Source organism: Lepidochelys kempii, chromosome 9 (genome assembly GCF_965140285.1).
Source record: "Lepidochelys kempii isolate rLepKem1 chromosome 9, rLepKem1.hap1, whole genome shotgun sequence".
In the NCBI taxonomy this organism is placed as follows: Eukaryota; Metazoa; Chordata; order Testudines; family Cheloniidae; genus Lepidochelys; species Lepidochelys kempii.
Genome location: NC_136388.1, coordinates 102,300,808 through 102,315,275, shown reverse-complemented (window position 1 = coordinate 102,315,275; position 14,468 = coordinate 102,300,808). Strand labels below are relative to the sequence as shown.

The following is a 14,468-nucleotide window of genomic DNA, read 5'->3' as shown; positions in this document are numbered from 1 at the left end:
AAGAATTACACAGAGCTTTGATTACTTGTGTAATATTTCATCTGTGGTCTGTGCATACCTGTCAACCTTGTGAGTCCCAGATGTTACTCCTGGGGGGAATTCTGTGCCAAACAACAACAGAAATTTTGTGAACACAATATTTTCAAATTCTGCATATTTTATTTGTTAAAATAACACAATGTAATCACATCAGTTTCAATTATTTTTGGTGATAAATTTCAAAGTACCTGTCAACAAGTATGTCTGTAACAATACAGACAACAAAAAAGATTCAGGAAATGTTTTTTGACAAATGGATTCTTTATTAGGCATATTAATACAGAACTCTGAGTAAATAAATCATTTAAACTACAATATAGAGCCATATTTCCCGCACCACTCAGCAGCAGTGCAAAGGTTTGGGGGAGTCAGGAGTAACAAAGGAGCTGAGAGAGAGAGAAGTAATTGCTGGGAAGGAGCCTGGGTGTGAACTTGTAGGGCTGTTGGGTATGGGTGGGAAAAGTATGGAAGATTTGGTGGCGGGGCTGGGAGGGATTGTTAGGGATCTTCCCCCATGCAGACCCTGGCTGACCCCTAGCCTCTCCCATTAAATCAGGCACATCTGTCCCTGCACCCCCATGTGTCCTTGCACCACCTGTCGATGTGTCCTTCCAGCCCCACTCAGACACCAATTCCCCCCATCCCCATGTGGCCCTGCACCTCCACTCCCACTCAGCCTCTCTCCCGGGCTGTCCTCCCCACTAGCCCTTATGAGACCCTGTTTATGACGCCCCCCACCCCTGGCAGGCCCATCCTGTTTGTCTCCCCATATTCCCCAGTATCTTGACCTGGCCTGACAGGCATTGTGAAGAAGGCAGGTTCTTTCTCTTCCCTAGCTGGTTGGGAGCTGCTGCTCTGTTCTGGTGCCATAGCACCCTCTGTTGGGCAAAAAGCAGAACTGCAGGAACTTTTCGGCAGAAGCTTTTTTCTGTGCAAAAAATTAAAAATATGGGTGGCTCATTTAATTATGCATGTACAGTGGCGTAGAATTCCCGCAAGAGTAAGATATGAGACAAGAATTAAAAATGGGAGAGTCAAAAATAGCCAATCAGAAATGTGGCAGAGCATTTAACATAAATCACAATTTCTGTAACTTTGTTCCTGAATTAGAATTTTTGCAGTAAATCACTTGTGGTAATGGAAGTGAGGAAATAGCAAGTAGATGTTTGGGTAATGGTAAAAATGTGTCTAAAGGGATGCTGCGTCTATTGAAGTCAATGGTAAAATACCCTTGACTTCAGTGGGAGTGAGATCAGGCTTATAATAAGGAATAGATGAGAGGTATAGGCCTGTGTAGTAGAAAAGTTGCATATATGGCTTTTAAAATAATTTTGTGTGTGTATGTTAAAGGACTTGATTCAACGCTTTAGAAATGAAGGGGGAATCTCACTTACTGGAAATTAAAGGTACAAATCAATAATCTTTGAAAAACTAAACTTTTAGTCCATAATTGTGTAAATAATTCAGTGCTACACATACATATTTTGTGTATCATGAGGGAAGCCATAGGGAATAAGAGCCTCATTCCCAGGTTTTTCTAATTATAGTCAGGAAAATCTGACTCTTCCTGGTGATAAGCTTTGTCTTGGAGCCTGAATGTCAGGGAAGGCTTGATTAGTAAGAGCTAGATGCACTGTGGAAGGACGGTTTTCTTAGGCAGCTAGGGAGAATAACATTTCTGGCCCTGAATAAATGCTTGAGATTAGTTTAGTGTGGGCTGTAAAGGTTTTGTCTAGCCCCATGCCCAGTAAAGTGAGCACACAAGTACAGAGGAGAAACAGGGAAGGAAATATCAAGCATGCTGTCCAATTTGCAGTCCATAATAGCCACTTGATGACTGTCTTCAGCCGAAGAAAAACAAATCACATTATATAACTTGCAAACAAAGAATGTGTGATTAGGCTTGATGTGCTAGAAGAACTGTTCACAGTCAAAGAAATTTTGGAGGCAGGCTGGAGTTTTATTAGAAAAAATATAATAAATATATATAGTCAGCTTTCTGTGAAACCCCACAAAATGGCCTTGCATGGTGCTGAAGAAGCCCTCCCCTTTCAGTTAGGACATTTCAACAAAACTTGTTTTGCTTTTTCCAGAAGTTGTTTTTGGTGACTTTATAGGTTAAATTTATTATCTATTATAATATATTTTTTATTTATTATTATTATTTATTAGTATTTAGTTGGGTAAAAACAAATATCTGTAGTGAATAAAAAATGTTCCTGCCCTGCATCTGACTGAAGGTTGTTCTCAGCAAGGCAGAGGTATCTTATTTTCCTTGTACTGTGCTTAGCTAATCAGTGCTCGAAAAGCAACTGGCTAGTGGGTAAAATAACACTTGAATAATTACAGAACTAGAGACAAGGGAGACATTGAGAGGTTTTTGTTTCTCAAACCTGTACATGGAGAAGTTTTTACATTATGATGAACACCACATATTGAAAAGGGAGTGAGGGCCTTCCATTGATTGGAAACCCAGTAAAGTGATCTAATTCTCTCTATATTCAGTGACTGGTTAATACAGCAGCTAATTGAGTTTGTCAGTTTTCCTTTTAAACCAGGGGAGGAATTTAGAGACCCAGAATAGCAGTTTTATTTGTTTTTTTTTTTAAATCATATGCTTCATAACAGATTATATGGGAGTTTCAGGATTCTAGGTTCAGTCTATCATAAGAATTGTGACATTCCTTTCAGCCTTCTTAATAAAAGCACTGGCTTTAACTCACTCACAGTAAAGTTACTGAATGCAGGTTTCGTGCAACATTGTACTGTTAGAGAGTGCCAAAGGGTAAAAGTCGTTTAGAATGGAAACAAAAGACATTGTCAGGAAAGAGATATTTTTTTAGCAAATTAAATGTTGGGCCAAAAGTTGCTCTCGTTGCCTGGATTCAACTCCATGTAAGTCAACAGATTTAATTGATGCAGCTCACCAGAATTTAGCCTCATTGCTTACGTAAAAACTTCCTTTAGGTTTCAGAATTATTTCTTATGAGCTGTTTTATTTATCTTCCCTCAGGCTCTGCCTTCGCTGTGTGTTTATTTAGTAGACAGAAGGATATGGAGAAAATGTAAACTGATGTTTTCTCTTGTTCAGACATTCACAAATGATGTGCTGCTCTTAATCTTTGTGTGAAGTTCACTGCATTGCTGTCTTTTGTTTGTCTTTCTTTCAGTGCTGATTCAAGAGCTGGTGAAAAAAGACACCTCATCAAATGTAACTGAGATCATTGACAAACTGTTCAGTGAGATAGAATGTGTGGATAACGAGGCTGGGAATGAGATTCATGAGGTTCAGGTAGAAGGCTGGAAATAATTGCTGAGAACACTGGGTGTTTAAAAACAATCTAATCTTGTGGCTGAGGTAAAGGTGAACAGCTCTGTGTTGGCAAAAAGAAAAGGAGGACTTGTGGCACCTTAGAGACTAACCAATTTATTAGAGCATAAGCTTTCGTGAGCTACAGCTCACTTCTTCAGATGCATATCGTGGCATCTGAAGAAGTGAGCTGTAGCTCACGAAAGCTTATGCTCTAATAAATTGGTTAGTCTCTAAGGTGCCACAAGTCCTCCTTTTCTTTTTGCGAATACAGACTAACACGGCTGTTACTCTGAGCTCTGTGTTGGCCATGTAACACAATTTGAATGCCTATTGGCCAGTGCAGATAATGAGTACAGCTGGTTCTGACACTTCCTTAGAATATGTTCTATTCACATTTTTATAAAAGTATGGAGCATACAGTATAACATTTCTTTTTTATATCTCCTTCAGCACATTTGAAGAAAGTCAAGATATTTCTGACACATTAATATAAAACATGAGGCATATTAAAGTAATAACTTCTTAAATAAAGGAGTACTTGTGGCACCTTAGAGACTAACTAATTTATTTGAGCATGAGCTTTCGTGAGCTACAGCTCACTTCTTAAATGTTCTGTAACAAAATATCCAGGGGCCATATTAGCAACTGGCAGGAGATGTTTATTATATAGTATGGTAGGGTTCCAGCAACTCCTCAGACCAGATTAATTTCCTTTCATTTGGAAAGAGAATGCCATATACTTAGTTCTAACATTACTGACATATAACATTCCTTCGTAAATTTTCTTTATACTGAGCGGGCTGCAAACTGCACTGAGCATTATATTTTTGTTCTTGGGCAAGCTTATGCTTTTTTGTGTGTATTAAATAATAGAGACAAATCCCTTACCAAACTGTATGAGAGTAGACACAATGGATTGTAATTGCTTTTTAAAGAGATGAGTCTATTGTGTTAATGAGTATTTCAAGAGTGTTTAAAGTATGGATTATGTAAATGTGTTTTGAGGACTTTAAAAATGTATTGACAGGGCCTACTACAATAGGGTATCATGTAAATATGTGAGTTTGGCCTAGCCCTCCCTGCCGATTTTCCCCCCTCTGCACCTTTTAGCCCGAGTGAACAGCAGAGAGCACAAATGTGTTTCCGACTGAGGGCAGAGTAAGGCTAGCTTCAGCAGATACTACTGAGCTTGTTCAGAATCATGCATGCTCAATATATGGTACCAGGTCCATTTAAAACAAGTGACTTTTTGCTTGTTTTGGGGCAGTTGGGTTGGCATTTTTATGCAGTCACGCCCCACAGGTTTTTCTGCTTGTCTTGTGACTGCTTCTGCTTTTTTTTCTTTTTTTTAACTATGCTCCCCCCCTCCGTGGATGTTTTTTGACACAAACTCTGCCCAGCATCATGGCATCCTGACACAAACCCTGCCCAGCATAATGACGCAACCCCCACCATCCACTTATATTTTTTGGCTTGTTTTTGGGTGGTATTCTGGCGAGTGCTTTGTGTATACAGGCATGGCTGTGCTTGTGTGCAGCTTACAAGGAACATTGTTGACGTGTGAATGAGATATTATGAAAGTCCTGAGCGCATAACAACTGGGGCCTGTTACAGTGGAAATCTTTTGGAGGTTCAGCACCTTAGATCAGTAGTATATACATAAGGGGACATGCAAGGGTCTTGACTGTTTCCAGCCTCAGCCCTGTTCCCCTTCTGAAAATGCTACTTTTGCCTTTTCAGTTTGGACTCACTCTTATGAGAGCTACCTATTGTTAATTAAACATTTACTTTAGAAATTTGATGTGAAACCAAATATTTCCTACTATTGATTTGTATTGATTCATAGATGAATAACTTTTAAGGCTAGAAGGAACCATTCTGACCATTTACTCTGACCTCCTGCACAACAAATTGCATCCTGTGATTTCTGTATCAAGCTCATAACTTCTGGCTGAGCTAGAGAGTATATCTTTTAGAAAGACATCACTCTTGATTTTAAAGACATCAAGTGATGGAAAATATACCATGTCCCTTGGTATGTTGTTCCAATGGCTAATTACCCTTACTTAAAAATATGTGCCATATTTCCAGTCTGAATTTGTATAGGTTCAACTTCCAGCTGTTGGATCTTTTGCTAGAGTAAAGAGCCCCTACTGTCAGAAGTCTTCTCCCTGTGTCAGAATTTATTCACCATAATCAAGTCACCTCTTAACTTTCTTTTTGATCAACTAAGTAGATTGAGCTACTTAGGTCTGTCACTGTGAGAAGATTTTTAGACCTGAAGCCATTCTTACAGCTTTTTTCTGAACCTGTTCCAATTTTTCAACATCTGTTGGGAACTTTGCATGTTTTGAATATCCTTATTAGACTTTGAAAGACATTAATAAGTCAGTTGTATCTTAATGGCAATGAATATGCTATTGCACAAGGTTTGTGTGTGTGAGATCATTTCATCCCAGATGGATGGAGTAAACCGAATCAAATGTTGACAAGTTCAGGAATGGGCTTGTTGTAAATGAGTGTAAGGATAATTGAGTAAAGTTATAGATGAAGTGGATCTGTTCAGGAAGATGCTTTAATGACACAAAACAAAGGATTTAAAATGTTTCTGAAATCTTGCATTTCACATACAGAATTCCCTACTGTGCACAATTTCAAATTATGGCTGAAGACACTGATGGCCAATGTGGGTATGTGTTGATGGGTGCTATTGTCATCAGTCTAATTAGATATTTTCAATTTTCAGAGTAGCATCCGTGTTAGTCTGTATCCACAAAAAGAAAAGGAGGACTTTTGGCACCTTAGAGACTAACAAATTTATTTGAGCATAAGCTTTCGTGAGCTACAGCTTTTCAATTGCAAGTCATGTCATTCTTTGATTTACACAGACATATAGATATTTACCTATATATGGTTCTGTTACATCAAGAAGTTCAAATATGATCCAAATCAAGACAAAAAGGCAAATTCTAATGAAATTTTTTCTATCCTCCTAGATTGAAGAAAGTGCAATAAGCCTATGGAATTGGGCTGTGACTAACCGAGTAGATTCAGTCATCAATGATGAGCAAAGAGCGAAATGTATGTATGTGTTTTGTGTCCTAGATTAAAGTTCTTTTATATTGTAAAAGAAAAGCTCTTATGGTACTATTATTTTATTTAACATTTGTGTGTAGTGCCATAGGGTTGTGTGTATCTTTGCAGATAAAATGAAGGCAGAGAGTACTTTGCAGCTGCTTTGTGTAACCAACTAAGGAAGGATCACTCGAGAGCAAGGATGATCCTCTGGTGACACAGTCAGTGTAGGAGCTGTGATTTTGCTCCCCTTTCCTGCTGCCTGTTGCAGTGAAAAGGGCTAAGACCGGAGGAAAGGAGCTATGTCTGGACTCATCTGCGCTTCACTAATCCTTGGCTATGTTTTCAGTCCATACATTTTTGGAAATAAACTGAACTGATATAAGTGTCTGGGCTGTGCGGGGCTGCACTGATAGAAGATGATATAGACCTCTTGAGCTCTGTGCAGCTCAAATGCTTGTATCTTTCACCAACAGAATTTGGTTTAATAAAAGATATTACCTCACCCATATTGTATCTCTAATAAACCAGTTTAGTTAAATTGGTACAAAACTGTGTGTAGACAAACCCTAAGGATTCTGCAGACCTAAGGTTGATCTAACCTGGTGCAAGGCAAGTGGCCCTGCACAATGGGAGCATCATGATTGGTGGAGTGCAAAAGTGAGCTTTAAAGCCACCTTTGTATCTGCACCTTGACCTGCTCTCTCTGCAAATCTGCAGGACCCCAGTATCTGGTCCATAGTTTTTGCTGTAAGGGGCTCACAGTCTAAGTTATGACAGGTTTCAGAGTAACAGCCGTGTTAGTCTGTATTCACAAAAAGAAAAGGAGTACTTGTGGCACCTTAGAGACTAACCAATTTATTAGAGCATAAGCTTTCGTGAGCTACAGCTCACTTCCTCAGATGCATATCGTGGAAACTGCAGCAGGCTTTATATATACACAGAGAATATGAAACAATACCTCCTCCCACCCCACTGTCCTGCTGGTAATAGCTTATCTAAAGTGATCATCAGGTGGGCCATTTCCAGCACAAATCCAGGTTTTCTCACCCTCCACCCCCCCACACAAATTCACTCTCCTGCTGGTGATAGCCCATCCAAAGAATCACCTGATCAACATCCTCTACAGCAAACAGGGAAAGATTAAGAATGAGCTCTCAAAAATGGATACTCTCATAAAAAAACAACCTTCCACACAAGCTTCCTCGTGGCTGGATTTTACTAAAACTAGACAAGCCATTTACAACGCACACTTTGCTTCTCTACAAAAGAAAAAGGACACTAAACTTTCTAAACTACTACATGCTACAAGGGGCCACAGCAATGGTTCCCTCAACCCACCTAGCAATATTGTTAACCTATCCAACTATACTCTCAGCCCAGCAGAAGCAGCTGTTCTATCTCGGGGCCTCTCCTTCTGCCCCTCCACCCCCACGAACATGATACAGTTCTGTGGTGACCTAGAATCCTATTTTTGACGTCTCCGACTCAAGGAATATTTCCAAAATACCTCTGAACAGCATACTAATCCACAGAGGTCTCCCTACCAACACTACAGAAAGAGGGATTCTAGATGGACTCCTCCTGAAGGTCGAAACAGCAGACTGGACTTCTACATAGAGTGCTTCCGCCGACGTGCACGGGCTGAAATTGTGGAAAAGCAGCATCACTTGCCCCATAACCTCAGCCATGCGGAACGCAATGCCATCCACAGCCTCAGAAACAACTCTGACATCATAATCAAAAAGGCTGACAAAGGAGGTGCTGTCGTCATCATGAATAGGTCGGAATATGAACAAGAGGCTGCTCGGCAGCTCTCCAATACGAGTTTCTACAAGCCATTATCCTTGCAACAAAGCCCGTTGCCAATTGTGCCCACATATCTATTCAGGGGACACCATCACAGGGCCTAATAACATCAGCCACACTATCAGAGGCTCGTTCACCTGCACATCCACCAATGTGATATATGCCATCATGTGCCAGCAATGCCCCTCTGCCATATACATTGGTCAAACTGGACAGTCTCTACGTAAAAGAATAAATGGACACAAATCAGATGTCAAGAATTATAACATTCATAAACCAGTCGGAGAACACTTCAATCTCTCTGGTCACGCAATCACAGACATGAAGGTCGCTATCTTAAAACAAAAAAACTTCAAATCCAGACTCCAGTGAGAAACTGCTGAATTGGAATTCATTTGCAAATTGGATACTATTAATTTAGGCTTAAATAGAGACTGGGAGTGGCTAAGTCATTATGCAAGGTAGCCTGTTTCCTCTTGTTTTTTCCTACCCCCCCCCCCCAGATGTTCTGGTTTAACTTGGATTTTAACTTGAAGAGTGGTCAGTTTGGATGAGCTATTACCAGCAGGAGAGTGAGTTTGTGTGTGTATGGGGGTGGGGGGGGATGTGAGAAAACCTGGATTTGTGCAGGAAATAGCCCAACTTGATTGTCATGCACATTGTGTAAAGAGTTGTCACTTTGGATGGGCTATCACCAGCAGGAGAGTGAATTTGTGTGGGGGGGTGGAGGGTGAGAAAACCTGGATTTGTGCTGGAAATGGCCCACCTGATGATCACTTTAGATAAGCTATTACCAGCAGGACAGTGGGGTGGGAGGAGGTATTGTTTCATATTCTCTGTGTATATATAAAGCCTGCTGCAGTTTCCACGATATGCATCTGAGGAAGTGAGCTGTAGCTCACGAAAGCTTATGCTCTAATAAATTGGTTAGTCTCTAAGTCTAAGTTATATACATAATGCAGGGAGAGATGATATTAGGCAAAGGGGAAGGAGGGAGGCTTACTAGTTCTAGGGCACAATCTCATCAGCTCTCATATCATAGTTAAAGGTGACCTGCAAAGGATATTTAAAAAAATTGGGGTTGTGTTCTTTTTTTACTTTCTGATGTATGAAGAAGAACTGGAAGATTTGTTCTGTTAGCTTTTAACTTTTGAAATATAAAGAACATCAATCTTGTCTCTCTTGGTTTTGCCAGAGGATATTTTGGTGTTCTTTGAATGATTGCACAAATGTATTCATTTTTGGTGTTTGTGCGCTCAGCACACAGCCTTCAGAAACTTTTTTGCTCAGCAATACCCATTGGGCAGCTCAAACTCAGTTCCTTCTTACTGCCCACAAAGGTCGTTGAAACTCTATTCTATATCAAAACAATTCTTCTCTTAGCCTTTTTGTACCATAGTGTCTGTGTATATATAGATAGTCTAGTTTTAAGTGTTGTTAGGATAGTTAGTAAATTTTAGTTCTGTTTGGGGGGGAAAATGACTTTTTTTTGGACTTGTTTCCCCATTTGTGGTTTTTCTATTTCTAGCATGGAGGTGCAGTATGCCCTGATTACTGGGTTTCCAGGTGTGTGCTTCTTCCTTCAGGCCTGTGCCAGTGAGCAACCCACACAATAGCTGCTTGAAGTGCTTGGGAGAGGCACACATAAACTACCGATTCCAGATTTGCAGAGAGTTCAAGCCTAGCATAAAGAGGCTAGGCTGAAATTCTTGCTGATGGGGTGGCGCTTAGGCCACTGTCAGAGTTGTGCTGGTCTGACTTGGTGCTGAGTGCTGCGGCTTTAGTAAGAAGCTCACTTCCAGCATTAGCAGAATCCTGGTATCATTCTCCCTCGCCTGTACTGAGGAAAAAGTACAAGGCTTCCAGACAGGCATCTGCCAAGAGAAGATCTCCACCAGCTTAGGCTGCTAAGAAATTTGAGAAGGAGTCGAGTAGAGTGCACCTGAGATCTAAGCACTCTTCCTCCAAATCTGCTTAAATCATCACAGTTGGCCTCAGTGCTGCAAGGGGCACTGTTGAGCCTGGTGTTGGAAGAGGCAACGTCAACTTCTTTGGCACTGCAACAAGAGATCAGTTCAGTGCTGACTACTTTGGAGGCGTCTGTGGTGGCAAGAAACCTGCCTTGTCTTTCACTGCTGGCATCTTCATCCTTGCAAGAGTCTGTCTTTCACTGCTGCTAGTGATTCCACCTTGGGTGCCATCCAAGGGAAAGCCTGCTGTGATGGCTTCACTCTGCCCATTGTCTGTCTCCTGGTACTGGTCCCAGGCACCAACTGGATCAGCTCCACCATAGTTAGAGGAAGGGAATCTTCCTTGCTGGACTCGAAGGTGGGGGTCATATGTATCTCAACCCTGAAGCAGGAACCAATGGTCTCCACACAGTTCCTCTCTTCCCATTTACCACTTTGACTCTTCAATGGCACCTCCCATGGGAATGTGGCCAGGTCAGTGGCCATTTTGGAACACTTGGGGTTTTCCCCGAAGTCCAGATCATCTCCACATCTTGCATACTCAGTGCCCATGTCTAGAAGGACTGACTCTATGCACCGAATGGCTCCATCCCCAGAGTCTGGTATCGGGGATCAAGAGGAGGTTTCAGAGCCAGAACAATAGCCAGAGGAGGAGATTCTACCTCCTCTCCAGATGATGAGGCCATACTGTCTGGCAAAACTTCACCTCCTTCTGATGATTTTAAAGTTTATCAGGAGTCGCTAAAGAGAGTGGATGCAGATTTTAGTTTACAGGTCAGAGGTCAGTGAATCTTCACATCACCTGGTTGATGCTTTATCATTGGTGGGTCCCTCCAGGATAGCTCTGTCTATTCATGAGGCAATACTAGAGATTATAAAGGCTCTATGGCAGATTCCATCTTCACTGCCTCCCACCGCAGAAAGGGCAGAAAGAAAATATTAAGTGCCCTTCCAAGGTTTTGAGTACCCTATACTGGGCTTATTAGTCCTGACAGCAGCTAATGAGAGAGAGCATTAAGGGAACTAGCCTGCCACCCCCAAATCTAAGAATGCTAAAAAGATGGACTTATTAAGCAAAAATATATATTCAGCGGGGTTTGCAGCTGCGTGTTGCTAACCAACAGGTGCTGCTGGGGCGGTACGATTTTTAATTTGTAGGTCTCCATGGAAAAGTTCAGAGAATTGCTTCTGGAGAACACTAGACAGGAGTTCTCTTCCCTAGTCAGTAGGGGCAGACTAGTCACGAGGACATCACTGTAGGCAGGACTAGATTCAGCATCTAGAACCATGGCTTTGGCAGTGGCCATGCATAGATCATCCTGGCTGCAGTCTTCTGGTCTTCCCCTGAAGTACAGAGCACTATCCAGGACTTGCCATTCAAGGACCTGATGGACAGCAAGCTCCATGGACATAAGGACTCTAGAGCCACCCTGAAGTCCATAGGTTTGTACATGTCTGCTCTGGCCAGGAAGCAGTATCGGCCACAGCAGCTGCACCTATTTTCTGCTCTTCCTCTTTGGGGAAACCTATCAAAAAAGAGATCAAGATGTTATGGGCATAGGCCTTTCCTTCCTGCTGCTTTAGCTCTGGCTCTGGGCAAGGAACTGCAAAACAGCCATTTTGATGGGCCAGTCAGGGTCAGCCTATCAGTCTCTGTGTCTTCAGTCCTGAACCTCCTCACCATTGCAAACTGTCTGTCCCTCTCCCACAGTGCTTGGTTTAGGATTACTTTGGATCAGACGGTCTGGAGCAGGTAGAAATGGGACATATTCTCCAGTTTGCTTGTACTCGTCTGTCCCACCACAACTCCCCTTCCCTCTTCCGGGACCATTCTCATGAGAAACTCCTTGTCCAGGAAGTTCAGTCACTCCTTTGGTAGCCATAGAGGAGGTTCCATGTGATCTCAGAAGGAATATTTCCTAATTCCAAGGGCATAGGGTTGGCAGGTGAGGTGGGGAGTCTATGACTAATTTAAGATGTGTGTCAACTAATCAAATTCTTTAAAAGTATAAATTTTTGCATTGACACCCTAGCTTCTGTTATCCCTTCCCAGGATGCTGCCCTTAACATAAAAGATGCCTACTTCCATGTGGCAATGAATTAAGCTTACAGGAAGTATCTCAGTTTTCTGATAAATCAAAATAATTACCAGTTTAATGTACTACGTTTTGGCCTGTCAGCAGCTTTCAGGGTCTTTACAAAGGTCACAACAGTAGTACCTGCATTCCTTTGAAGATCAGGAGTGCAGGTTTATCTCTTCCTAGATGACTGGCTTGTCAAGGGCTGGTCCAAACAGCAAAGGCAGAGCAGTGTTCCTCTAATCCAATCAACACTCAATGCTCTGGGAGACAGAAAAATCTCTTCTCTCCCTGGTCCACAGGATAGAGTTTATAGAGTCTGTACTGGACTCAACTCAAGCCAAGGCCTTTTTTCTGGACTGCAGGTTCCAGGCAGTTTGATCAATTGATCATAGGTTTGAAAGCTTACCCCATCACAACGGCACAAAACTGTTTGAGGCTTCTGACTCACTTGGCATCATGCATCTATGTGGTTCAATAGGTCAGACCGACTCAGAACTCTAAAGGACTGACTGGCATCAGTCTACTTGCCAAGCTGCCATCAACTGGACTCTGGGGTAAGAGTGCACTCCCATGTCTTCATGTCCCTAGGTTGGAGGACAGTTCCAGCCAATGTATGTGTAGGCATTCCATTTGCCCGCTCACAACCAACTTTCACACTAGTGACAGATGCTTCAGGCCTGGGATGGGAGCCCACCTCAGTTCTCTACGGATGCAGTGTCTGTGATCCTCAGAGGACTTAGCTTTATACATCAATATCAGGGAACTCAGTGCTGTCAGATTGGCTTGCCTGGTATTAGTCGCAGATCAGGAGAGTCAGCTTGTTAGTCCTGGAGAACACGGTGGCAGTGTTTTATCTCAACAAGCAGGAGGGAGCCCTCTCTTTTCCACTCTGTCAAGAAGCAACTCTACTCTGGAGGCTCTGTATTGCCAACTCAGTAGATCTAGAAGCATCTTACCTACTGGGCATGCAGAACAAACTAGCAGACTACCTGAGCAGATTTGCAAGTCACCATGAGTGGTTTCTTCACCCAGATGTGGCCAGACGCATCTTACCGCTGTGGGGTTTTCCATAAGTAGATCTATTTGCGACAAAGTCCAAGAGAACGTATCAGCAGTTCTGCTCCATATGTGGTCATAGCCTGGGTTCCATGACAGATGCTGTTTTGCTGACGTGGTCAGGCACGCTCCTCTATGCTTTTCTACCATTCACAGAGTATTGCTAAAGATCAGACAGGACCTGGCCAGAGTCAAACTTACTGCCCCAGCATGGGCCTGTCAGCACTAGTCTTCTGGTGTTGTCAGTGAAATGTCCAATTTCTCCTGCTCTAAGCTTGGACCTAATCTCCCAGGATCATGGTTGCCTTCTTTACTGAGCCTACAATCCCTTCGCTTAACTGCGTGGATGGTCCATGCTATACAGTAGAGAACACAGCACAGCATGAGGAGGAGCTGACCAGGCCTCTGTGAAGAAAAACGTGGTTCGGGACTATTTAGAAAAGCTGGATGAGCACAAGTCCATGGGGCTGGATGCGCTGCATCCGAGAGTGCTAAAGGAGTTGGCAGATGTGATTGCAGAGCCATTGGCCATTATCTTTGAAAACTCATGGTGATCGGGGGAGGTCCTGGACGACTGGAAAAAGGCTAATGTAGTGCCCATCTTTAAAAAAGGGAAGAAGGAGGATCCTGGGAACTACAGGCCAGTCAGCCTCACCTCAGTCCCTGGAAAAATCACGGAGCAGGTCCTCAAGGAATCAATTCTGAAGCACTTCGAGGAGAGGAAAGTGATCAGGAACAGTCAGCATGGATTCACCAAGGGCAAGTCATGCCTGATTAATCTAATTGCCTTCTATGACGAGATAACTGGCTCTGTGTATGAGGGGAAAGCAGTGGACGTGTTATTCCTTGACTTCAGCAAAGCTTTTGACACGGTCTCCCACAGTATTCTTGCCAGTAAGTTAAAGAAGTATGGGCTGGATGAATGGACTATAAGGTGGATAGAAAGCTGGCTAGATTGTCGGGCTCAACGGGTAGTGATCAATGGTTCCATGTCTAGTTGGCAGCTGGTATCAAGTGGAATGCCCCAAGGGTCGGACCTTTGTTCAATATCTTCATTAATGATCTGGAGGATGATGTGGATTGCACCCTCAGCAAGTTTGCAGATGACACTAAACTGGGAGGAGT

The 14,468-nt window shown here is 42.5% G+C and overlaps 1 protein-coding gene across 3 annotated transcripts in view; it reads left to right on the top strand.

Moving 5' to 3' along the window:
• Window positions 1-14,468, top strand: part of TEX11 (testis expressed 11) — a 147,858-nt gene that overhangs the window by 398 nt on the left and 132,992 nt on the right. For 2 of the 3 annotated variants that reach the window (XM_078854303.1, XM_073358618.1), the window contains exons 2-4: window positions 1,390-1,445; window positions 3,210-3,331; window positions 6,349-6,433. In XM_078854303.1, the coding sequence (XP_078710429.1) occupies window positions 1,412-1,445; window positions 3,210-3,331; window positions 6,349-6,433 (241 nt within the window). In that variant the 5' untranslated portion in view covers window positions 1,390-1,411. Of the gene's footprint in view, window positions 1-497; window positions 1,446-3,209; window positions 3,332-6,348; window positions 6,434-14,468 lie in introns of those variants that run through there. The other variant, XM_073358617.1, reaches the window with a different exon arrangement.